The sequence below is a fragment of the Ambystoma mexicanum genome, chromosome 6q (assembly GCF_040938575.1).
Source record: "Ambystoma mexicanum isolate Mex_15411 chromosome 6q, UKY_AmexF1_1, whole genome shotgun sequence".
Taxonomy (NCBI): domain Eukaryota; kingdom Metazoa; phylum Chordata; class Amphibia; order Caudata; family Ambystomatidae; genus Ambystoma; species Ambystoma mexicanum.
Genome location: NC_090937.1, coordinates 29,348,944 through 29,376,618, shown reverse-complemented (window position 1 = coordinate 29,376,618; position 27,675 = coordinate 29,348,944). Strand labels below are relative to the sequence as shown.

At 44.9% G+C, this 27,675-nt stretch overlaps 1 protein-coding gene across 4 annotated transcripts in view; it reads right to left on the bottom strand.

The window, feature by feature from the left end:
• CDS1 (CDP-diacylglycerol synthase 1) overlaps nt 1-27,675 on the bottom strand; it is an 865,373-nt gene that overhangs the window by 391,965 nt on the left and 445,733 nt on the right. For all 4 annotated transcript variants that reach the window (XM_069630399.1, XM_069630400.1, XM_069630402.1 and 1 more), the window contains one exon: nt 13,604-13,686. In XM_069630399.1, coding sequence (XP_069486500.1) covers nt 13,604-13,686 — 83 coding nt within the window. The remainder of the gene's footprint in view (nt 1-13,603; nt 13,687-27,675) is intronic.

Below are 27,675 nucleotides of genomic sequence, written 5' to 3'. Positions count from 1 at the left end.
TTACAGTCTGATGCACTCCATCAACCATGCCCTAAATACTGCTGCCATCTCCATGTGCCACTGTAACTCCGCAATTTCAGTGCTGTTAAAAAGTCGTACCTTGTTGTGCTTTAACCTAGCATTTGTCTGCTTCCCATGGCTGTATCTATGCTTATCACATACTTGATGTAGCCCCTTGTAACATGAGGCGTGGCTTTTCAAAGTTGTGCTTTTTTGCCAGACTGCCTAAAAATCGCATCTAGCTGCGTTTTAAAATCTACTGCTGCCTGCTTGTACCACATACTTGACGTAGCTTCCCTTAACATGAGGCGTGGCTTGCCAAGCTCTGCTACCCTACCTACTGCTACTTTACTGACATGTATTACATACTCGATGTCGCCCCCCCCATAACATGTTATGTTACTTGGCATTTATATAGCGCCTTATTTGTCATTGGTATGACCGCAAAGCGCTGGTAGGTTGAACGCCCTCGGGAACCGTAGTTCGAGTCAGTAGAGTGTCATATGGTGCTTGGACGCACGGGATATGTGTGCAGTTTGTGTGGTTGATGCAGGATAGCTGCTTCTTAGTGGTAGGTTTGGTGCTGAGGAAATCAGTTGGATGTGTTCAGTCTGGAGGGTGGACACCCAGACTGAGTTCTGGCTGCGTTAGGCCTGAGGAGACGCATAAGTTAGCCGGTATGTGCTCAGCTAGCTTTGTTTTATTAGGATGATGAGGTGTTTGTGGGGTCATGTTAGTATGAGAACAGCTAGGCCGAATGTGTCATAGTATAGCTGTGTTCTAGTTGAATGATGGTGTATAGGAGAGAGTAAGCGTAGTAGTGTGATATGGTGGTTATCAGTAACAGTTCCATCCCCTCCATCCTTTCTATCCCTCATCCGTTCTGTACACTCTGTTTGTTCCGTCCACTTGATCGGTTCTGTCCGCTTTGTCCGTTCCATCCGCTTTGTCCGTTCCGTCCATTCGATCCATTCCATCAACTCTATCCTTTCCATCCACTTCATCCGGTTCATCTACTTCATCCGTTCCATCTACTCGATCAGTTCCATTGACTCTATCCGTTCCATCTATTCCATCCATTTCACTTACTCCGTCTGTTTCACTCAGTCTATCCGTTTTAGGTACACTATACGTTTTAGTCTTTCCATCTGTTCCATCGACTCGCTTTGCTCTTATTTTCTTCGTTCAACAACCTTGGATTTCTGTTTATTGTGGCTGTTCCTTTCATTTGCACATCATGATTTCGGGTTTAGCGGGGTTCAAGAGGAGGTGGTTTGTGGTCATCTAGCGATCAATGTCAAGGAGGCAGGCTGCGAGGTCGGCCTGACAGTTGGGGTTTGAGTTGAGAAGTTTTAGGATTAATTGGGTGTCATCGGCGTAGTTATAACACAGGATATTGTGCGGGCGGATTATTCTTGGGAGGGTGGACATATAGAGGTTGAAAATGAGGGCTGATGGGCATGCTCCTTGTGGAACTCCGGTATGGAGTTGTCTGGTGGCAGATGCGAAGGTGGAGAGGAGGGTTATTTGTTTCCCATTGTGAGGAAGGATTTGAGAGCATTTCCACAGATTCCTAGGGAGTGGAGGCAGTCGAGGAGGATTGAGTGTTTGATTGTGTCAAAGGCGGCGGAGGTCTAGAAGGATTAGTGCAGCGCATCCCGCAGAGTCAGCAGTGATCTTAAAGTCGTCCCAATTCAGGTCAGGGTGGTTTTGGTTCTGTCTCGAGGTCTGAAGCCCGACTGTGCAGGATCTAGGATGGGTTGCTTCAAAAGGTCGTATTTACACACCAATTCTAACAGTAACCATATGCATATTCTGCACTTCAATAAATGTACCATGCACCATCTGTAACTAGCGCCTAGATGCCTCAAGACTTGCACTGAAATAAATGAAAAAATAAATAAATTTGTAAGTTTGACTCCACATTCCATTGCCCTTTAATGGACAAGCCTCCCACATGAGCGCCCCTACCCTGTTAGGCAAGCGTCTGTTACCATTGTGCGTTGAAACAGGGTGTCTTGCAGCAGCATTGCTTTTGCTATGTGACAGGGGTTGGCCTACCACTGAAGCAGACGAGAGATGGGTGCTGTAATCTCCACGCTGTTGTTCCATGTTCCGTTTGTTTGAGACCATCAGTCTGATAGAAATTCCTGACACGGCCTCATGCAAATCCTGCAATGAGGGATCAGTGGAATGCATGATGAAATTGGGCCCAACAGGTGCATACATTTTCTCACCAACAGGATGTTTCCCGGCTAGAATGCCGCGAGGAGACGGGGAATCTATTGTGTCTCTTGAGGGGCAGACCCAGTGTCAGGGCTGGTTGGAGTAGTAATCAGGAAGAGTATGTACATAGAATTAACATTGTGGTTGCCCAAGTCAAGATGGAGAGAAAGAAACTTAATCTGATTGGTTTAAGGAACAATAGTATGTTTGGTTTGTCCGATTGGTGGATAGGATAATGGGTTGGATTCTTGGGAGGTGAGCAAGATTCTAAACTGCCTTTCATCCAAAGTAATTCAGTGGCTGGTTGTACATTAGTTAAGTTCCTTAAGTGACGCCTTTCAGAGTTCAGAAGATTTACTAAAGAAGTGAGAAAATCGTTGCTGAGCCAGAGTGATCAAGAAGACATCAGGTGGGATCGTTCCTTTGAAAAGCTTAAAGATTCTCACAGTGAACTTCCATTTTATATCAGAAACGTTTAGAAGTTTAAAGTTTACTTTAAGAAGAGAAAACGTTTACAGTTTATATACAGTATGGAAAATAATTGAAGACTGTGCGCGCAAGTTTTAAAGTTGTTATTAGCGTGAAAAGTGTTTCAAGACTGTTTAACGTGCGCGCGAGTCTTTGGGTCTTCAGCAATGTCGTTGGGAGCGCGTGCGTATGAGAGCGCGTGTTGAATTGTGATAGAGCGCAAGCCCATTTTTATTGAGCGCGAGTTGTTTTTGGCGTGTGAACTATTTTCACGTGAGAGACGTCGCAAGTAATAGCGCGAGTTCGGTTGGCGATAGAGCGCAGGTCCATTTGAACTAGCGCTCATAGTTTTTCAGTGCGAGGGCGTGTTTCACGTACACGTGAATTTGTTAACGTGTGCGTGTATTTATAAGGAGCGCGTGTCATTTTTTAGCACGAGGACAATTTCTCACGCCTAGTGATTTCGCATGTTATTCATATGCGCAACAAAGAAAAGATTCACATGCAGAAGAAGCAGTAGCATTCAAGAGAGTTTATGAGTTTCTACTTAATGCAATTTTCACACAAAAGAGAATTCAATACTTCAAGAAAGACTGCATTTCTCAAGGGTATTTGAAAATTCGAACTTACTGGAGTTAAATGAATGTCAAAGAAGAATATCTAAGGTTGTAAGGTGTTTTCAAGAGTCATTTTACTTTAGGATATTAAAGAGACTGGAATGGCTAGTTACAATATGCACTAAAACATTACAACAGTTTACAAGATATTCCATACCGATAATTAACCTCTAAGTCTTAAACAGAGGTATAAGAGGTAAAGAAGTTACAGTTGTTTTAAAAATAATTTAGAGAAAAAGGTTTACACTAATGTATAAGTAACCAAGTGTATTTGTTTACTACAGATACCAGAGCCTACCAGAAGGTTGCAGGGCTGCAGTGTCTCCGTTGTTATTTTATCCAAAATCCCCTTTCCCTTTCTTGGGGTTCTCAGCTCAGCTTAGCTTTTACTTTAGGGTTGAGAGGTGAACTCCTGGTGAGGGTCTGTGGGGCCAGCATCAGCTCCTGTGGAATTCAGTCAAGCCGGACCCCGACACCCAGCCCCTGTTGGTATTGAATTGCGCTCCCAAGAAGACCAAACTGTTGGAAGTGCTTTATGCATGATTGATTGAGTATCCTAGCTGCATGAGGGTGTCCATTATGTGTTGGGTGTCCATTGTGTGTTGAATCATGCATGCTGCTTCACGTTTCGTGGCCGCACTCATCAACCAATTGTCAAGGTATGGGTATACGCAATACCCTCCTCTCTTCAAGTATGCTGCCACTGGAGCCAGGCAATTTGTGCTTCGGTCAGCACCAAGAACCTTCACAAACGGCAGAACCTTGAATTGATAGTGGCTATGCCCTACGGTAAACTTGAGGAACCCTCTGTGGGCCTTGTGGTGCATTGAAGTATGTATCCTGCAAGTCTAGTTATGCATGGAAATCGCCCAGAAGCACTGTCTTGATGACATCAGCTTATGTGGTTATTTTGAATTTTTGCTTTCTGATCGACCTGCTGAGGTCCTGCAGGTCTAATATCGGCCTCAACGTTTTATCTGGCTGCTTTACCACAAAGAAGCAGGAATAAGCATTTTCAATTTTTTTTTTATTTGAACCTTTTTGATGGCTTGTTGAATGAGCACCTGGTTTACTTTGTCCACCAGGATGCGTGTTGCTGTGGCATGTCTGGGGGTACTTGTGGCAGAGTTTCCTTGAATTCCAGAACGTGCCCTTTCCAAATTATGCCCAACACCCACTTGTCTGTGGTTATTTTCCTCCATTGTTCGAGATGATTTTGAAGGTTGCCTCCCACCTACACATTTGTAGGGGCTAAATGGTCTGATGAGTCAGGCCTGTTTTTGTTGTCTCCTTTTTGGGAGGTTGCTCATGGCCTTCTCCTTTGCAGTGCTTTGTAGTCTTTTGACTTATAATGGTACGTCTTTCTGTACCCTTTTCAATAGTATGACCCTCTATGATAGGGCTTGCCTCGGCCGGCTGTGCTTGTAGAACGTCCTGACGTTCCCCGAAAGTGTCGATAAGAGCATTTGGATTGAAGAGACGTGAGCGATCTTGCATTGTTTATCAGTTTTGATGGCTTTTAGTGCCTCATCAATTTTCGTATCGAAAAGCTGGTCTTTCGAGGACTTTAGCTTGCACATCTTGCTCTCAAGTCCATACACCTAACCCATGCTTGTGTGCGTGCAACACTACCCCATTACCAATCTGTTTAAATCCCGTTTTTGCTATGTCCACCACTATACTAATTGTGTAGTTGGACCCTCTTCACCCTCTTGCATTACCGCAAGGGCCTCCTTGTGCTTATCTGCTAAGTGCTCTGGTATTGGTGCCACCTGTTCCACATCTCTCCATCATAGCGTGCTGTGATCGCCAACGAATTTGCCGCTTTAACTGTCGTTGCTCCAATGGCTACGACTTTCTTTCCAAAAGCATCCACCTTCTAATTTCATTTTCTGGAGGAACAAAGCATTTGGAGCATTGGCAGCATTGGTTGTGTGACTTCGCCCGCTGCTGCTGAAACCACAGGTTCAGAAGCAGAACAAAGCCATATCCACAGGCTGTGGAACACTTGCGCCCCCTGCACACCTTCAATGTTTGTACAGACACAGGTTTTATGTATAATTCATCATAAAACACTTAGTGTTTTGCACTATCAAAATGTGAATATTGAATGTCTCTACTATTTTTTTATGTAAGTGTAAATCTGACATACAGTAAGTTACACATCCATGTATTACTTTGTTTCAGAATACTAGTTCTAATAGATTACTGTGAATGGTTGCTTTCAGAAGGACATTGAATTCTGAGCACCTGATGAAGGGACATTCCGTCACGAAACACATTGAGCAGTTACTTGCACATCAAAAATTCTTGTTGTGAAATGATCTTTGAAATGTATATGTATTTGATGATATGTACATGTATTTGATGAAATCTGATGAAATTTGCTGAATCTATCATGATATGCTTTAACCATACATGTAATTATTGTATGTCCGGTTTACACTTGCATAAAAATGAGCGTTTTGAATATGTAGCTCCTCCCCTGCAACCTCCCTTCAAATTCTACCCAGTACATGCTGGATTTGACGTATCCGAGGGAGTTTTTTTTTAATGTAGGGTATGGCCGCAGGGCGCATGTGAATCTATGAAAGACACTAATGCTGGAGCAATGGAGTTACAGTTAAGAAACATACCCCTTCCCCAGCATTGGATCTTTCATAGATTAACATGTTATGAACAGATTTCAAAGCAGTACAATCCTCGATTGAGGCAGATAGCAGGAAAAAGACTGCTTTATTGAAACAGGCGCTGCATGACTGCTCTTCCCATCTTTGCATCAGCGTGCTGCTCCTGGAGGCAGGAATGCCTAGTAAGCGTGTGCAGAACGGCCCAGATGGCTACCTAACAAATGTGTTTCAGGGACACACGCAACCATATTGCTGCAGAAGCCGCTGTGGCTCTTGTTGAATGAGCCTGGGCAGGCCCAGTTAATAGATAGTTTGCTTTTGCGTGACAGAAAGATGGAGGATATCAACCTAGCAATTCCTTGCTTCGAGATCGCTTTTCCTTTGTTTGGAGGTCCATAAGCCAGAAGCAGTTGAGCGGAAGTCCTTGAGGACTTAATTCTGTGGAGATAGTATTTCAGTGCTCTTTTAACATCCAGGGAGTTCCACGCAATTTCTGCCAGGGTTTTTACCCTTGGAATAAAACGGGCAATGATGCGAGCTTCTGGAATTTGGATAGTATTTTCGGTATAAAATGTGGGTTTGTTGCAAGGGTCCTTGTAGAAGCGTAGGTACAGTTTGGTTACTGTTAAGTGCTTGAAACTCGGAGAGACCCCCTTGCTGATGTAATGGCTATAAGGAATGCGACTTTCCACGCAAGAACCTTTATGCGAGTAGTCGCCAATAGTTTGAATGGTGCTTTTTAGAGTTCCGTGAGCACCACATTGAGACTCCATTGTGACAGAAATTTCCATGTAGGGGGAAAAGATCTGAACAATCCTCGCAGGAAATGTTTCACTAGACTATCACTGCACATTTTTTTCCTTTTCCTGGTGTACCTGGAGATGGCTGCAAGGTGCACTTTAATTGAGACATGGGAAGAGCCCTCCCAGCGCTAATAACAGATGGTAGTATAGCCTTGAAACTTGCAGAGAGGGGCTGAATAGCCGGTTGCTGCACACACCAGCCACAGCACTTTTTCCACTTGCTCTGATAGGAGCGATTGGTGAATAGAGCCTGTACCACCTTTAGATTGTCTGTGCACTCTCGGGATACGTTTAGTCAAACTCTGCGAAGTCCAGAGCCACGTGGTCAACTTACGCGACTGCGGCTCGTGGTGCAGCACTTTTATGTTTTTTTTAGATTACGTCGGCCAACTGTATAGCCGCATCAGAGTGCCCCTGGACATGTGCAGAAGGTCGGAGTACCATGTTTGTCAGGGCCAATTGGAGGCCATCAGTATCACAGTGCATGGGTACGTCTATCAACTGATTACCTTGCAGATAATTGGTAATGGTGTGATGGCATAGGCGAAAAGACTTGTCCAAGGGACCCGTTGAGCACCTCCGTCGACAAGTGCGACTGAGTCAATGAGGATTGGACTTTAGTTGGATACCCACTCTTAAACAAGCGTTTCATCGTACACCCTCCTTCAGTCATCGGCCAACCTTCGAAGAGGATTTATTTTCCGTCAAAGACCGAGCCGTCGTCGAGTGTGAGCCACCGACGATGGCACCGGCGGATCTCCTGCTGCCTCCTTTATTTTTTGACAGCAGTGCTTGGGTTTTTGAAGCGCTCCACTTAATTTGTTTGGGTGTTCTAGAAGGCCTTTCTTTTGACTTTGCCCCTTTTTGGCATAGGGTCCCTCTTTTCTGAGTGCCTGGGTGCCGCCAGGCTCCTAGAAGACTGCTTCTGATGGAGGGTGATGGCCATCATTTAGCAAGCACACAAGGTATCTCTGCCTGTCTTAACGTTTTCCTGCTAAACCCATTTCAGATTTCACACTCTTCTGCAGAGGGCCGTTGGTACAAGCAATAAATGTATTCAGTATGCTGTCACCCTTGAAAACCTCTTAGACCAAAAATAGCACAGGCCTTAAATGGGGATGTCCTCCCTTCCATTCTTTATCCCCTTCCCTTCCCTTATCTTATCTTACAGCGGAGATGATCCTGTAGATGTATTTCCAAAGTTTGAAGTAGAAAATGTAGTTGTGGAGATTTCTCTGAGAAGAACCAACATGAGGATTCCTTCCAGCAGGACTTGCCTGGTGGACAGATGCATAGAAGGCCAACCAATATTGTGACACAGACAACTCCACACATGCCATTGCATGGATCAAATCGTTCTTAAGTGGCAGAACCATAAGGGTTTTCTCTACCTCTGCAGCAGCTGACCCAGTACCCATCGTATGTGGCGTTCCCCAGGGATGATGTGTCTCTCCGACCATGTATAACATTTTCATGAAGCCCCAGACCTTCTGGGTGTCACCTACACAAACAATGCAGATGACACTCAGATTCTCATCCCACTTTCGGGGTATTACAAACAGGATTTGGCCTTGGTGAACAAGATATACCTCATCATCCAGGCATGGATGGCCCGTCATGGTCTATGCCTGAATGACAAAACGGAACTCATCATACTGGGGAAACACACAACATATTAAAAGACTGAACAATGACTATTCATCATTTGTTACAGATGGCAACACCATCAAAGTAGCAAAAGAGGTAAAAACATTAGGTTTTTACCTCGACTCTTGCCTTTCCCTAACAAAGCAGGTGAGTGCGATGGCCTCTAGCACCGCATACACCTGTAAGCTGATTAGAGCCGCTAAACCATACTTGTCCACTACCAGCTGCCTCCCCCTATCAAAAGCTCTGGTATTATCTACATTGGACTATTGCAACGCACTATACATAGGGTTTGATAAACACACGCTGCAAAAAATCCAAACCTTGCAGAACAATGCCCTTAGAGCCGCCCTAGGTATCCCAAAAAGAGAGCATATATCAGATATCAGAAGACAATCTAACTGGCTCTCTACAGCTGACAAAATTAAACTTAAAACAGTATCACTAACCTTCAAAAGTATCAACGACTTAGCCCCCAAATACCTAACAGAAAGATTCAAAAGAAGAACCTCTAATAGACCCACCAGAGAAGCATATACCAACCAGCTAGTTGTACCCTCATTTAAATTGAACACAGCCGGAGGCATCAGCTTCCCCGTCAAAGCGGCCCAGTTGTGGAACTCCCACCCATCCTCCTTAAGGTCTGACCAATCCTATCCACACTTCAGACTCAACTGTATTAAATGGCTCAAAGAAAATGACCTACAACTGACCGACACTAGTACTACTCACCTGCGCAACTGAACGTATACTGACATGCTCCTTAACTTTCAATGTATACTGTGCATACACCTCTGTGTACAAATACCTGTGTATATAACCATGTATTATTGACATCTTTTTGCTGTCAATGCATCATGTAACCACTTGGAATGTGTAACTGTAACCTGTAAGCTTAAAGTATTCTTGAACACGCGCCTGGATACCTCCGGGTCTGGTGCGCGCTATAAATAAACAAACTCTGGGAACTCTAGCCAAATCAGTTCAAGGTAGCATAGCGAGAAGTCTAGGATAAGTCTCAAGAGGTGGTGAACTTGTAAGGGCTCCAAAATGATTAAAGAGTGAAGCAGTCTTTACTTATGGCCAAAATAAACAGTGATAAGTTACTACAAACAGGTAATATCACAACACTAAAACTAGATACATACAATTAGTGTGTAGTGCAAAATACATATCAAACCCCTGAAAAGAAAGGTACAGATTACTATTTGCACTGCAAGTCCACAGCATCCCTAATGTGCCCCAAAAGTTCAGCAAAGTTCCACACAGTTTTTAAAGATGTAAAAAATGAATGTAGGGTCTCTGGGGTCTAGTGAACAGTTCAAAGTGTTGGGGGACAAGTTAATCTAACAAATACACGTGTTCCCAACTTTCAGAGTGCTCGTGTGGACAAGCAATGGCAAAGTCAAAGTGTTAGAGGTTTTATAAAAGTTATCAAACTTTTAACAGAAGTTAGGGGAGCAGGTAAAGTATAGCTATAACTTACCCCCTGTACTCAGATTCTTCATGATACTTGGCAGGCTCGTTGAAGAAGGTCCAAGGTTGCTTTTCCCGTGGTCAGCCTCAGCCCTTGATCCCCAGGGGTTGCAGGTTCGAGCAGCGCTCCGGTCAGTGTCTAATGCTGGTGCAAGGTCTCCCAGTTGAATAATGCAGCAAAACTCTATTCAGGGCCCCTCTCAGGACAGGAATGGATGCAGGTAAGCAATTTTGCACGACGGCCACCGGTGCAGTGACACAAAGGGACCCACTTGCCACGGTTAGACTTGCCCTCTTATCTCGGGTCCACTTGATGCTAGGACCACAAACTTTCGTAGAGTCACCTCTTGTGGCACAAGCTGAGGATCCCCCAAGTTCCGGGCCTCAACTCGGAACGGCGATGTCTGCAGCACTGTAGACCAAACTCAGCTCGTCAGCCACAGGGCGGTTCTGGAGCACTTCCGAAGGCTCTTCTTCATAGCACTCAGAGCTGACTGTCGAGAATGGATGCTCCCTCCATTCCAAAAGGTCACAGCTCCTTCAAAAGACTGCTGGAGATCTTCCACAGGACAGGGCTCTACCAGTGCAGCAGCAGAGGTTGGTCACCAAGCCTTCTTATGACTGGCCCACAGTCTCCTCGCAAGTCTTGTAGCTGGACAGGAGTCTTGGCTCCTTCAGTTTCTGCCAGGGTCTCTGGAGTGGGTGTAGAGGTCCTCTTATTCTAAAAGCCAGGCAAGAGCAGCAGCCCCCGCTAGCCAATGCCAGATCTGCCCCCACACTACCCAGCAGTGGTCCAATCAGGACCACTTGCGGCAAAAACTCATTAATTCCACTCAGACATCCACAGGCACCAGTTTGTAGATTGGGACCAAACAGACCCAGCCCACTTCCTTGCAGCAAACACAAATAGCCCTCCAAAAACCCACCAAAAGCCTCCACTTTCCTGGGCACTGGGCGTTCATTTAAGTATTTTCCTGGCCTCACAGGCCAGGAAGAATGCAAAAAGACAAGATGGCCAAAAGACATGCGAAAATCCTTCTGGCATGGCCATGTTTGGCCACTAGCCACAGTTAATAGCTAAACGTGGTAAACGGCAATAAGGCTAAAACGAAATTCTCCCCAAAAAATGGTAAAAAGTCACTGCTGCTACCATCTTATCCATTAAGCACACCTAGAGGAACCAAAAATCCTCCGACTCCTAGTCCAGGGCAAAACAAAAAGGGTACCCCCATTGTACTGCATTGTAAGATGCATTGCACAAGACAGAAAGTTGCTGCCAGTGATAACAAGTTACTAAAAGTAGTAACAAAGTAACAAGACTTAGGGAAACAATGTTTTCCAGTACGGACAGCCTGAAGGACACGTCAGTTTCCCCATAACAGATGAACAAAAGCTAGTGTAGTGAAGCTTAAGACTTAACTGCACTGTAAAAAGAATAGGTCAGACACAAAAATAAAAGTAAAAGATTTGTGGGCCCATAGAAATCGAAGGAAAGGTGCAGTAAAGAGGAATCTTACATGCAGTTAGAATCGGAAGGAAGACTGCAGGTGAGGAGCTACATACTCTATGTCCTATTGGTGGGGACTGAAAGCACCCAAAAGGAGGGGTAAGGGCTTCAAAATAGACACCTATTTTTTATTTATTTACTATTGTAAAAAGTTAAGCGAGGATTCCCAGCCTAACGACGGGGAATGTTCACAGCATGTGAATCATTGAAAGATGTAATGCTGGAAAAATATTGTAATTCTACATCATGTATCAACTCACATCTTTAGGAATAGAATCGCAGGACTGTCTTTTTTGAATAAAAAAATAAAGTTAAAAAAGTGGTCTTTGCCAAATAGAAAATGGAATGTAGTCAAGTTAATAAAAGTATCATCTTGATTACTTCTGGTTTACTTTTCTTTCCATAAAAATCTTTATTGGCTATCACTCCTACATAGGCCATTGGTACTTCTAAGAATGGAGGAGAAGATTACTGCTACACTCTCTCTTCACTAACCCCCCCTTTGGACTTGCAGTGAACGGATAAGAGATTGGGGAGAGCACCGAGGGCAAGAGGAATGCATAGTGAGCTGTGTTTTCATTCAACAGGGTAATTTAAAGTTGTGTGACACAAGTGACAATAAAATTAGCAAACCTACAGAATCCGATAGGAAATTGCTATGCAACAATGCTTGTTTTATGCCTTCAGCCACTAGTGAGATTTAGTTCCATCCAAGTGGAGAAGGCAACTGACATGAGACGTAAGATGATGTCCCTGCACCCCGACGAGTCTGCCCTTTAAAACTACTGAAACCAAAACCCTGAGGCACTAGAAGATCAGAGCCAGGCTGGTAAGCAAAGGCTTTTAAAAAGTTTACATATCTGGGGCGCAATGACAAACTTATTTCAAGCAAACATTCAGCACTTTTAAGCACTCTACTTCAACCATTCCAATGGCTACTCAATGAAAACACTTTATTTTGTTCAGGCATGATAATAGACTAACGAAACCATGAGGCAATGGATTCTCTAATGCAGTGGTCTACAATCTAGATATTTTGGACTACAGATCTCACTGACTCTCGTCAGCCTAGTCAATGGGGTGATATCATTGAGTTGTAGTCAACGTTTTGAAAGCCAAAGGTTGCAGACCCCCGATTTTAAACACCTTAACTTTAACGTATACGACTATTCTTTAAATTACAACAATTTTCCAATCAGTGATGTTAGCCTGGCAAATCTGCATGTATCAGCCTCCTCCCTGATCCTATTTTTGTTAAGTTGAACTACATAATGCAAAGTAGATACAACGTGCCACTGTAGTCCCAAAGAAAGAATAAAAACAACCTAAAGTGTTAAACCAACTGAACTGGAAACATGATTTATGGAACAAATAAAAAGCAGACCCATTATGCCATAGCCAGAACCCCTCCTCCCCTCCCAGGAAATGGGTCTAAACTACCCAGGCATAATTTATCTTTTGCAGTGAAGAGAGCAGATGAGCTAACGAATAAACTCGAAACACTGAAGAGAAGTATGCTTCATAGAATTACTGATCAAAGTTATATGATTTGAACATTTTCAAAATGTTAACAGAAAGCTTATAAAATCATGCATTGGTCTTGTTTGTTTCCATTGCCTAATCATCAGGGAGCCAACACAGCTCAAACACAATATCTTCTCGCCCAAAACTCGCCCTTGTAAATTGTAACTTTGCCAGAGCATGAAACGCCAACTAGAGGTTCTACGTTATATTTTCCCAGGAATAAGAACCCAAACTGAAAACGGAGTGGACAGATGCAAAACGAACTAATTTTACACTGAAAGAAAAAACAAAGAATTTTCCATTAGAAAAGTAAAACATACTCTACGTGTTTTGTTTAAAAACACACTGTTCAAATATATGCTTTTGTTTTTAAAGGGCGTTTCTCTTTTGGATTTGCCGTTACAGGTGAAAACAGATATCCACAGCCAGCTCAACTCAGCATGCTTATAGTTGCACATACCCATTTCTATCCAGACTGTACTTAGGAAATGGAAAGCAAACCCATAGCAAACACATATGTTTGATTATTTCTTTTAGCTTAGTTATCGTCAGTAAAATAAAATCTGTTAGTAGTTTTAATGTTTGCAGTTATTTTGACTGTATATTGCTGGAAACCTATGAATACTTACATTATCCCCATGACAAAGTGACAACCAAAACAGCAATAAAATTGCCAATGTATTATTAAGAGACCATCATTCTTACCAGATCAAGCCTTCAAACAGATTTTGGATGACTAGATGAGATTGAGTGACAGTAATCAGCAAAGTGACATGAGTCCATCCAAACTGTTAATGGGGCAACAATACAACAATCAGTGCACATACAAAACAGAAGACGACAGAAAGTGTACACAGCGGTAACATGAATTCTAATGACAAGCTTCACAAGATTAGACTCATGCAGTGAAAGAAAATAACAAACGTGAATGAAAATGGAACATGTTTTACTTAAAGTATTACAATGTTTATGTAAATACATAATGCAACACAAACCGCAAACATATTTCAATCCCATTTATGTTGGAATGCCTACAATGGTTGAAAACGCTCAGAATTACACAAAACATAATAGTGCCAATGCAAGCTGGTATGCTTAGCAGGAAAAAAATGGCTATGAAGAGCGAGCTCAAAATCGAAAATGGAAAGTAGTGGTGTAGGTGTGTACCAATGCAAATGCATTAACATTATTACTGTGAATATCTGCCTTGTTTTATCTTGCACACTGCTCATAAAAGATGAGTAGGAAAATCAGTTTTGATGTTGCAATTTGTCTTTCTAGTTTGATAATCCTAGGCAGTCCATTTTATAAAGTGCGATACGTTATAAGACTAATGTGCATACCTTAACATTCTGCTATTGAATTATAGCAAACTAAACAAAGGGTTTCAGAATCTTTGCAAAAAGGTGGGACGGAAAATAACAGGCCTTTAAGAATGGATGTGCAATACAACGCCACACATATGGTGACTGGAAAATACATTTCTTTTACAGAAAAATGAAACAGGTTACTACACACGAACAGGGAACCCGAATAGTACGTTGTATTTTCACTCTGGTGCTGGTCTCCTGCAGCCCCGATCTCTCTATCACAGGTTTCCCTTCGACCTCTTCCCCCAAGCCATCAGATAAGTGGGGTCTACGAAGAAAGGAAAACAAATATCTACTTTCTAAATTTGCAAACTTGCTCCTACGACAGTTTGTGTGTTAGAGCCTGTTTGGGCGCACAATACGGTACAGAGTTTGTGTGTATTTAAGTGCAAACAGGAGGTCATCAAAAAAATATAAATATATGGTTTCGTAAAACTAAACTACGTCTAGCAGATGCTAAAGCTTTGCCCTATGAACGCTCAAAACATCTGCCCCGGATGTGGCAGTCCCGCAACAGGGCTGAACCCCTCCAAGCTCAGCCTGACAGTCAATGCCCATCCCAGCTAACACACCCAAGTCTACTTTTTACCAGATAGTTTGAAAGGTGGGGCCGAATACTTAGAAAAAAGCCCAGAAGTTATGACTAGAGGAGTATGGAGCCGACTGGTGAGCTGAGTACACAGAGGAGGTTGAAGAAAGGAGTTGAGGAGAAGGGGTGGTGGGAGGACTGTAGGGAGAAGGCGGTAGTTGTAGAGTGCAAAGCGCTTTGAAACACATTGTGTATAGGTGCTATATAAATAAACTATCATATCAAAGAGGAGGTTGGGAAACCATCGGGAGGTGAACCAAGAGCAAGTGGGGTGGGGGGTGGTGAAGGGCAAAAGGAATACGTTTACCATCAGGAAGAGGTTGGAAAAGAGCATAAAGGGGAGGTTGACAGACAGTAAGGAGTGTGTGGAGAGTAGGACATTGGTGGGAGGGGGGTATCAGGTGGCTTGTAGGGGGGCGGAGCAGATGGTTGGTGAAAGTAAGGAGGTTTACGAACTCGAAGTGGTCGAAAGGTCATAGGAGGAGGTTGGAAGACCTTAGTAAGTGGTTAGCATATATGCAAAGGAGGTGGGAGGGAGAAGATCAGGAGGTTGGAGACCAGTCACGGCTGGTGAATTGGGGCATACATGTTTGCGTTGAATATGCAGGAGCGACCAAGCAGAGTTAGGGAGCCTAACCCAACCATTGGGGGTCAGAGGGGCAGGGGGCGTTCTTCCTCCTGAAAAAAATAATGGGCTAAAATGGTGCAATTTACAGCATTTTGTGAAAAATTGGATACCAAGCTACACAGGGGACGACCACCAGGGGGGCACAGTGAATACGTCAACCTGACAGACTCCATCCCAGAACAAGACCAGCATAATATGAAAAAATAATCCCCCCCCCGCGCCCCCCAAACCATCATTACTGTTGTCTTTTATCGCTGATAGATTGGTGCGGAATGGGTCACAGACTAGAAAAGTGACCCACGCGCCACTGCATCAAAGAACACCGAGGGAAGTGTGCACGCCCCAAGCGGAAATCAAGGGTGCCAGAGAAGGGCAAGGAAAAATCCCCAGAGCTGTGTGGCCGGTTTGCTCCAGAGCGGGCACAAACTACCCCAGCAACGAACAAGACTCCGAAGTCAAGGGAGCCCACAGGCAAAAAAGTCGGCAACGCGGACCAAAGGGATCGCAGGAGAAAGCCCGCTGCAACACGCAGGCATTAACGGCTGCAGTGTCGCAGAAGGACGCCTCGAGATAGGAAGTCCGGGTGGAGGCGAGACAAACACTGGTGAGGGGTGCTAGGAGAGGTAATCAAACGTTCCCTTACCCTGTATTTATGTACGCTGGGTAGTTCGCCAGCACACTTGATCAGTTAAAGTGGTACACATTTGGAGTGAGTGCTAGAGAAGTGATCAGCTGGCTAAAGGAGAACCTTCTGGTGAACCGAGGATAAGGGGACGACACTACTCCATTGCCTAGCATCGGTGGCGAATCAGGCCTGCATGTGCCCTAAAAATCAAAAGCAGGAAGCTTAAATCGACCTTCGCACTACAATAGTCCCGGAGTTTCACTGCAACCCCAACTGACAAACGCTAAGAGTCCCTACTACCCGAGATAGACAGACTGGTTCATTCTTGACCTCTCTGTTGCCACTCTCCATGTGTTCTGTGAGACCCCCACCTCTTTACAGACACACATGGACACAGTGTTATAGGTTCGGGCTCCCCGGTCGCTCTGTGGCGCCGAGAGCGCCCCGTTTATTTATATCGCACGCGGCAGAGTGAATCATCACTCCGCCGCGTGTGCGCCCTTAAAGAGGCAGCACCACACCCCTCCTTTTTCATGACGAAACACATGAAAAGGAAGCACTAACTACCACACTGCACATAAAAGAGTAGGAAAATCAGTTTTGATGTTGCAATTTGTCTTTCTAGTTTGATAATCCTAGGCAGTCCATTTTATAAAGTGCGATACGTGATAAGACTAATGTGCATACCTTAAAGGAGAGTTCCAGGACTTTTTTTTATTGTCCCTACGGTTCGGCCATGTGTTTTTAAGCATAACTCGGTAGATCGTAGAAAACTTTCCTATGGACCTTACCCGACTTTTCGTCCATTAACGTACTCGAAATCAGCCGCCATTTTCTGATAATCCTATCATTTCCCCCCCATCGCCCTGGCTCACCTGCTTTTGCGGCACTAAATCAAATCCCCCGCCCCTGAGCCTGACATCAGCAGACGCGTACCGCCCATTTCCCAACGCCAAAGCACGTTTCGTGTCAACAATCGCTGCGCCTCAGCTAATGAAGTGTCGCCATGGAAATGGCAGGACGCCTCTTTCCTCAATAAGTATAAACACACCGTTTCACAACACACAACAGCAGATTTTCGATTCCATTACTCTCGCTGTGTTACTTTGAGTATTCTGTGACTCGTTTCTGTGCTCTGGTCAGCTACCTTCGCCGCTTCTAGGCCTTGTAAACACCTGTACCATCTCTGTAAATTATTTTACTTTCTTTACCACACAATGGCTACAATAATGCCGTATATGTACGAGCCCGAGTACACCGAGGAAGAACTACTGGAAAGGCAAGCACGCGAAAACGATGGGGATTCGGACGGCAGTTGGGAGGACCAGTCAACGGATGAAGAGCCTGGACCATGTCGCATGGACGGCGTCTCCACCTGGTGCACGTGCAATCGGTGCGAGCTAATGCCAACTGAGGAGGAGAACTGCTGTTGCCGTGAAAATTCCGGGTGCTTGGCCTACATTTCGGAAGGCGAGCCTAGTCCGCAATGCATCACCGAGCTGCCAGAGTTCAGGGAAGCCTGCCTCTCACGGACCGTGTTGAGGATGATGATGGTGCTTATGCACGAACTTCGCGGCACTGTTCGTCCGCGTAATCCGAGTAACGAGTAAGTATACTCTAGTTGTGATGTCAGTGATGCCACTACTATTTCATGGTCGTCTCCCACATATAAAATTACATCTACATATCATTCGAACGCATGTAAATTGGTTCCATATTGTGCATTTTCTAGATAGAATTTTTTTCAAAGCAGAATGACATTTTTTACCTGAATCGACAGTGATAAGAAAGTTTTGTCATTTTAATACAGTTTGCATCTTTCATTTTCACAGGTGGTACAGGCTGGTGGCCTATCGTTGCTTCACTTGGTGGCTTCACGGGAGGCTCGGACACCGCGTTCGGAGAGTAATACCTGCCTGTGCGGTACTTGTCATTAGACAACATTTCCCCAGCGAAAGTGGACAATACCGCGGATTTTCCCTGGATGTGCTGCAACCGGAACTTTACAATGTGTAATATTTATTACACTTCAAAGTGGTCTATAGAGCATGGGTTGTTGTTCCCATGTCTACCTCCAGACCCCGTGTCTCCTGCCAAGCATCCCCCCTCACGCTGGACGCCCCCCTGCAAACCGCATAATGCCACGACATATACACATCATTCATTCACAAACACACCCCTGTTTCGAATTCTTTATAACCCACTTCATATTTCTAATGCGAACTTCTTTGCGCTTTGCTAGTCAACCCGTGAAGGTGCTGGTTATCTGCTCTTCGTCTCTGTGAACTTCCGTGACCACTTTGAGGAAACTCGTCAGTTTGCAACCTGTGAACTGCTCCCTGTTCTACGACAAGAAACTACTCTGATCCCTGCATCTAACTGTTTGTTCGTCAAGGTAAGGCCATGTACCATAATCATTTTGCGTCCAATTTCTTTTCGTTCAAGACAGTACATGCAAGGAAATAGTCACATGTTCTGAGTTTACATTGGTATTCATAGAGAATTGTTGACCTTTACTTTTCAGAACTTTCCACAATGCCTGCCTGTTCCATTGGCCGTTGCCCTTCGAAGACCCATAATAAATCTGAAGGTACTATAATGCATGTTTTCCCTAAGACAATAGATCAGATAAGAGAATGGGTCCGATATTGCGGATATCCACCGTCTGAGCTTGAAAGTAGAGTCCTAGAAGTCTTTGCGGACAAGAGGGGTGATCGATACCGCATCTGCAGCAGGCACTTTAGCTCAGACATGTACTCCACATCTTTGCTAATAAAGAAGAACACACCGCGAGCGAAGCGAAAATTGCTCTCAACCGCTATTCCCACTCTATTCGTCCACATCCCTCCACTGGTGAGTCAAGTTTACGTATTTATCTCTCGGCCTTGCGGTAGTGTGTAGCATTAGCTAACAATAATTTCCCCATTTATGTATCCACTCAATATGAAGGCGGAAGATTCTCCATCCGTGTCGTTATTGCAGTCATCAGCCACTTCAAGCGCCTATCGGGTAATCTTACTTGGCTATTCTGCCACTGACTTGTTTTAGGCATGTAAATCAATAGTTTTAATTTATCGTGTAATTATTTTACCTAATGGTACACCCTTGTACTCGTCCTCTAGTCTTTGTTTTCAGTTATAATTATTGTTATCCAAAATAATGCAAGTACTGTCTTTCAGGGAGATGCTGAGGAGTCCAACGTATTGACGACAACCGTTGATGTCACTCAGATGCTCGAGGTACGTTTCCGGACAGTTCCATCGATGGAGATCATCAGATCTTGCATTCTTGTAGCGTGATTGTTACACACAATGTTTCTTTCGTTTTTAGCCATTGATATGTCCTTCTGTCGTCACCCTCCTATGTGTCTTCTTTTTTCAATATTGTGTTCATTACTAATGAAAGTCCTATGTTTCAGGGAGTCGATGGAGCATTAGTCCAAGAAGAAGGGGGAGCATGCAGTTACGGGTCGGCGCAACAGCTTGCAGAAGTGTGCACCGCAGTTACATCGTCCCTCGATGTTCTTATGCATTTCGAGGTATGGATACTGACAGTTCGATCAAGCGAAATCATATGACGTGATTACATCCGCTATACTTCCTTCTTTATTAACGCAAGTACTATGTTTCAGGGAGATGACGGAGCTTCTTCTACAAGAACATCACCCCTAGTAGTTGATGCAGATCTCTGGGTGGTGACACTTCCAACGTTTCGAGCAAATCGAATCATATTTACATATCCATTATTTATTTTAGACAACTGATCATTTGTGCAGGTCTATTTAGATGAGCCGTTGACGCCTGCACAAAGTTTATGTTCTTTTTAACAAAATAGAAAACCATACTAATGCAATTAATGTGTTTCAGGGAGTTACTGAAGCATCATCTTCAATAATATCATCAATGGAAGTCTATGAGGAGCCCGAGGTATGGATCTTGACAGTTCCATCTAACTAGATCAACTATGCGTGAATAATTGTCGTTTGAATGTTCTACACAAAGCGTTCATTCGTGTTTTACTATTGAGATGTACGTGGGTATTGGTCCCCAAGTACATTTTGTGTTTTCAATATTATTATACATACTAATGAAAGTTCTATGTTTCAGGGAGTCGATGGAGCGTCAGTGCGTGATGGATGTGCTTATGAAAATATAGTCGTTGCAGCGCAAGAGGAAGTGGAGACATGCACACACAAGTCGGAGCAACAGCGTCCTGATGTTGAAGTTCGAGGCAAGAAAGTTTCAAAGAAAAGAAAGCAAAAGAAGGTTAGTGTCCTGGTCACTATATTATGTTGTTTTTCACTGTTAATAGTTCAATACTGTAAGTTGTGTTTAAAATGAACATCCCTTTTCCAATCTGTCCTCTAGTTGCGAGTGGGTGTACGAACTAGATCTACACAGACAGTGAAGCGAACGAGAGATGTTGCTCGTCAAACCTTTTGGCAGGGACTGGAGATGCATCGTGCCAATGGGAAGAATATCAAGTGATTGACAACGGAGCTATACCACCACCAGCCATTGATAGTGAATGTCCTCCTGGTAGTTCGGATGCAGTCGGAGATCAATTTACAGAATCCACACCCGCAAAAACTAAGACCGCGAGAAAGTTGAAGAAATTGTTTTATTCACCCATCGCCGGAGAAGGAACAGATGTTGCAATGGAAGAGAATGAAGTGGACGACAATGAAACACCATCAATATCACTGAACATAGCGGAAGACGATATCAGAGATTCTACCTTTCATGTGAGTGACATGTCCTCAACGTTACAGGCCGAACCAGCTGGGATGCAGAGTGACAGTATAAGGAAAGAGGCCAAATTCATTGTATTCGATAGTTGTTTGTTTGATATTATTATTCGGATGAAATGTGGGCATTCGGTTGGTGGGGAAGTATGTGGGGAGCCATTGATTAATGTGACTCGTGCAATTCGAGGCACTAACCTTAAAATACATGCCACCTGTACAAAATATCATCCTTTCTCATGGTCTGCACAACCCATGCTGGGGCAACTGCCAGAAGGCAATCTACTTTGTGCAGCGGCTGCACTTTTTAGTGGTTCAAGTTTTAAAAAGTTAGAGTCTCTTTCAGTTTGTGGGAATCCATTTCATTGCGAAAACTCAGTTCTACAAATACCAAACCGATTATCTATTTCCAGCCATTAGCAAAGCTTGGAGAATGGAAAAAATGTCTATTGATCGTACATTCGCGGGCAAACGGTTCAGGCTTGCCGGTGATGGACAGTGCGACAGCCCAGGATTTTCAGCCAAGTACTGCACCTACCACTTTCAGGACATGGAAAGTAACAAAATTGTGAGTTTGGTGGTCGTGCAGGTGTCACAAAGTAAATCCTCAGTGGCCATGGAGAAAGTTGGCTTTGTAGCATCATTGCAAGAACTACAATCGCGGGGAATGGTGATCGACCTGATAGCCACGGACAGACACGTTTCAATTGCCAAGACAATGAGAGAAGAGTACAAAAATATAAATCACCAATTTGACGTTTGGCATCTTGCAAAAACAATCAATAAAAAAATGTCGGCTGCAGGTAAAAAAAAAGATATGCAAGGTATTTCACAGTGGTCCAAGTCAATCAGCAACCATCTTTGGTGGAGCTCAAAAACATGTGGAGGTTCGTTGGAAATTCTACTGGAAAAATGGCGGTCAGTAATGCTACACTGTACCAACGTTCACCGTTGGAACACAAACCAACATTTCCACAATTTTGAACATGGTCATTTGTCCACAGAGGAGGCACGGAAGAAGAAGTGGTTGATTCCTTCATCACCCACTCACAAAGCCATTGAAAAGATTGTATTTGATAAAACTATAACAAGAGATTTGAGGGGACTCACCGAATTCTGCCACACAGGAGATTTGGAGGTGTTCCACAATATGTGCCTAAAGTACAGGCCAAAACGATTGCATTTTGGCATGGAGGGCATGATAAATCGGACTCTTCTAGCGGTCTTGGCACATAACCATAATGTTGGCCGTCAACAAAGTAGGACGACCGGAACTTTAGGGACGCTTCGCTACAATAAGGCCTTCACTAAAAGAAGTAAACAATGGGTGATCAAACCAGTGTTTGAGGATATGCAATATGAGTTTATTGAGAGACTTATTGTTGATGTCCTAGATAGGCACATACATGGAGTTGTGAACGAACCTGTGCAGGGGACAACTGCATTGCCACCCAACATTGCCTCTGTTCCATGTCCACCTAAAGAAGAGCTCATTGAGAAATACACATCACGGTTTAAAATTATTGTAATTTGATTGTCTGTTCTCTCGAGTCTCCTCATGTCGCAGGCCCATTGAATATGTGTATCTATGTAATGTGTAAATAAAAGTGATTGCTCAGTGTACATGCAATGTGTCTCTCCACCCTTGCCCCTCCCTTCACCGTGCAGTAGTGCGAACCTCCCGGGTGTCACCTGTGACTTTGCTCTCGAGTCTCCTCATGTCGCAGGCCCATTGAATATGTGTATCTATGTATTGTGTAAATAAAAGTGATTGCTCAGTGTACATGCAATGTGTCTCTCCACCCTTGCCCCTCCCTTCACCGCGCAGTAGTGCGAACCTCCCGGGTGTCACCTGTGACTTTGCTCTCGAGTCTCCTCATGTCGCAGGCCCATTGAATATGTGTAGCTATGTATTGTGTAAATAAAAGTGATTGCTCAGTGTACATGCAATGTGTCTATCCAACCTTGTTCATTTGCGCATTAAATTAAACCAAACAGTAATATAAATCATTTTTCAAAAAATATAGAATGTCTCTGTATTTATGGTTCTCTGGGGCTGCAAAGCACGCAGACAAAATGCAAAGATGGAGTGTAAATTTCAAGTCCTTTGAGATGGCCTTACACTGAATGTAGCTAACTAGGAATGTGTGCTCGTTCAAAGTGAAGGTCAGCTGCTTTGATTTTTTGCTCGGGTGCCGGAATGGCCCACGACTCAGTATAAGGTTCTATTGTTATTTGACCTTGACAGGCCGGGACCATCCCGAAAGACTTCTTTTTGGGGGTGTGGTGCAATAACGTAAGAAACGATAATGAATAAAATTTCAGAAACGATAGCCATTTAATGTTCGTTCATTAGAAGAAATAACGTCGGCATAGAAGGAGTGGTATTTCGGGGCTGCCCTACGCACAGACACAATGGAAAATGCAAATATAATGTAAGTAACTCTTTAGATGAGTTTATACCGCAATTTAATTACTATACAGTAGCTTTAAAGACGGGTTAAGTTGTACTTGTTCGTTCAATGTGGCATATTGTTTTGTACCGCGCACTATCTTGAGGAGAACAATCTCCTTTTACGGAAGCACCTCAAAACCTTACTCTTTGCTTCTGCTTCCTCTCTCCCTCTCCCCTGCTACAACTGGTCCACTGTCTGCGACCTCAGTCCTGGGCCCTTCCACTCTCCACCTGCACTGCCTCCCTGTCAACCCCTGCACTGGGGGACTGTCTCAGTATCCTACAGCCCCCCCTTCCCAGCACTTGTTCTGCACTTACCTTGCACTCGCCACCAGCTGGCCCTATGTATTTATTATTTTATGCTACTTACCTTGTACTTCACTTCCCCCCTCCCCTTCCCCTTGCACTTTTACCTTCCCCCTACCCCTGCACTTGCGCGATCTGAATGACACCTGGCCTTGTAGGATCGTTGTCTGTCTTCTCCTTGTCCCCCCCCCTCCCTGCCTCGCCACGCCTTGAAACACTTGTGTATAGGCGCGTTGCAAATGCCATATTATATCATATCAGTGATGAAGTGGTCCACTGGCGCTCAGGCGGCTGTGAAAAAGGCGGAGGAGAGGGGGTGGGTTACTGGAAATGACGTATAATACCCAGTTGCACTGTCCTAGCTATGAAATAATTTCCCGACATAATATATAAAATGAATAATTTTAATAAAGATCTGATGCTGAGACTAATTTCATTTTTTATGTTTTTAAAATAGGTACATCACTCATTATTGTGTGTGTCACGAGTACCAGACACCGGCAGATGGGTTTTTCAACCGCCAGTTGCTTCTCCGCGTGAACAACGTTACCACCCTGACCATTTTATGGGACGATCGCCAAGTACAAGTATGCCCTTACGCGGTACTAACGGCTAGATGCAACATACAGACCGTTGTGGTGGCCTAGTGCCTCGTTGTTGGAACAGCCATGCGATTATCAGTGCGACCGAAGAGCTTATTTTATCGTAAACCAACACCCTGTGTACTGCACACGAACATCGCTTGCCTCAAGACGAACTATTTTGGATCGAGAGCAAAGAAAAATGCAAATCGCTGAATATTCTCTAAACATTTGATGTCCAATAAATGTACTTTGCCAAATGTACAATCTTGCAGTTTGCTTTTAAACCACAGCTTCATATTTCGAATTGTGGCGCTGTATTGTGAGATGATCTAAGACCCTGTGTACAGCAAAGGAACATCGCGTGCCTCAAAACGAACTTTTTGGAACGTGAGCAAATAAAAATGAAAATCGCTGCATATTCTCTAAACATTTGATGTCAAATAAATGTACTTTACCAAATTTACAATCTTGCGGTTTGATTTAAAAGTACAGTTTCATATTCCGAATTGTGGCGCGCTGTGTTGTGAGCTGATCTGTGTTGATTTCCGGGTTCTGTGTGGAGTCGCGTAGAAGACGCCTGGGCGCGTTTGCCTACGCAGCACAGTCACGTCACGGATAGAGGCGGGGAATATGAATGTTTTGATAAAGTCTGTTTCAGGGGCGGGGGATTTGATTTAGTGCCGCAAAAGCAGGTGAGCCAGGTCGATGGGGGGAAATGATAGGATTATCAGAAAATGGCGGCTGATTTCGAGTGAGTTAATGGACGAAAAGTCGGGTAAGGTCCATAGGAAAGTTTTCTACGATCTACCGAGTTATGCTTAAAAACACATGGCCGAACCGTAGGGACAATAAAAAAAAAGTCCCGGAACTCTCCTTTAACATTCTGCTATTGAACTATAGCAAACTAAACAAAGGGTTTCAGAATCTTTGCAAAAAGGTGGGACGGAAAAGAACAGGCGTCTAAGAATGGATGTGCACTACAACGCCATACATATGGTGACTGGAAAATACATTTCTTTTACGGAAAAATGAAGCAGGTTACTACACATTAACAGGGAACCCGAATAGTACGTTGTATTTTCACTCTGGTGCTGGTCTCCTGCAGCCCCGATCTCTCTATCACAGGTTTCCCTTCACCTCTTCCCCCAAGCCATCAGATAAGTGAGGTCTACGAAGCAAGGAAAACAAAAATCTACTTTCTAAATTTGCAAACTTGCTCCTACGACAGTTTGTGTTAGAGCCTGTTTGGCAGAACGTCCCTCGGACAGCGCTGAAACATGGCCTCCGCAGGCACCACTCCCGTGGAAGTGTGTGGGGTGATCCTGTATTCTCGCAGAAATACACAGCACCCTCTGCAGACATTCGCCTTGGCCCTGAGCAATGCGGAACTCTTTGTTCAGCGTTCTCATCATGCGCTCCGCCTCTCCATTTGCTCTGGGCCACAGCAGGGTGACTTTCCTGTGGTGTATTCCGTATCCTTTCATCAGGTCCGCAAAGCTCTCGCCGTGAAAGGGTGCCCCGTTGTCCGAGCACAACACTTTGGGAAGTCCGTGGGTGCAAAAACCTTCTCCAGCGCCACTACCACCTTTTCAAATGCAACAGACTCTACGAATTCCACCTTTTGGTACCGGGATCACTCAACCACCACCAGGAAGTGTGTGCCCCTGGTCGTGGAGTCGAGGTCTGCGTGCACTAGCTCCCATGGTCTTGTCCCTCTGGGCATGGTTTCAATGGTTGGTTCCCTTAGTGCAGGAGATGCTGCCTGGCACCACACACACACAATGCCACAAACTCTTCCACTTTCCTTTCTAGCTCGATGAACCACTTTCAGTCTGAGGTGGGCCTTTGTCTTTGTCGCACCCTGGTGCCCCTGGTGTGCCAGCTCGATGATCTGCTGCACCTTAGCCTGTGGCACCACTATGCAGTCCCCTCGAAGAAGCAGGCCGGCCTCTGAGACCGCCAGCTACTCGCACACCCTCCGCAGCTGCTGCAGGGCTACCTCGCCCTCTTGCGTTCTACGGGCCAGCAAATCCATCACACTCCTCCTTGCGCCTTGCTCCATGGGCGTTCTTAGAATGCTGAAGCATTTGTCAGCCACCGAGGCCCGCTCCAGTTCCTCCACAGGCACAGAGTTAGGCGTTGCTGCTTTCGACCACCAGCCGGATATGTTTGTCCGCTTCCTCCGCACACCGGGACTGCTGGTAGTCTCCCCTAGGGTGCCTGGAGAGTTAGTGCGCGGCATTGTTGCTGCCTGGTCGATACACCAGTGACACACCGTACTCCAGGAGTGCCAGTATCCTGCGTTCTATCCTCACAGGTGGTTTAGAGGACGAACCTGCCAGGATGGGGAGCAGAGGCTTGTGGTTGTGACCACCGTCACCAGCCTCCCCAGCACGTACAGTCTGAAATGCCTGCAGCCCCACAAGACCGCCAGCGCCTCTCGCTCAATCTGTGAGTACCGCTGTTCAGTGTCCGACGGTGCTTTGCTGGCATATGCTATCAGCCGGACTTCCAGATTGGCATCCACCTGGGTAAGCACTTCCCCGAGACTATAGGGGCTCGCGTCAACCACAATCTCCATCTGTAGGGCCGGATCAAAGAAAGCCATGGTATCCTCGGCGGTGAGAGCACCCTTGATGTCATCAAAGGCTGTTTGTTCCAATGTCCACCACTGCCAGGTGACTTCTTGTGAGGGTCCGTAACGGCTCTGACCGCGAGGCAAGGTTCCTGATGAACCGGCCACAGTATGTGACCATGCCCAGGAAGCTTCTTACTTCAGACGTTTTCGGGCGGTCGGGCTGTCGGGATGTCCTTCACCTTTCGCGGATTGGGCGACACCCCGCCTTCCTTGAAGACAAAGAACTCAATGGCAATCTTGAGGAATTCGCACTGGTCACGATGCAGGTTGAGACCCAGGGATCGCAGGCGCTCAAATGTCTTTGCCAGCCTGGATAGATGCTCGGTCTTGGCAAACACCAGAATATCGTCACTGATGTTGAGCACCCCTTGCAGGTCTGCGAGGGCCCCTCTGATGATATTTTGGAAAACCTCGGCAGCCGAAGACACCCCAAAGCTGAGTCTCTTGTACCTGTACAGCCCCCGATGGGTGGTAAAGGTGGGGATGCATCTTGAATCTGGATGGAGCACCACCTGTAGGTACCCAGCTCGCAGGTCGAGTTTAGAGAAGAAGTGTGCACCCTGTAGCTCGGTGATAATGTCATCGATGGTGGGCGTCAGGTGTCTTTCCCGCTTGATCGCCTTGTTGGGTAGGCACATGTCAACGCATATCCTGACCGAGTCAGGCTGCTTTGGCTTTCGTGCAATCACGATAGGGAAGACCCAGGGAGTGGGGCCCTCCACCTTCTCAATTATATCCAGTCCGACCAGATTGTGCAACTCCTGATCCACCAGGTCTCTTAGGTGAAATGGCACCCGCCGATGTTTCAATTCCACAGGTTGGATGGAATCGTCAATTT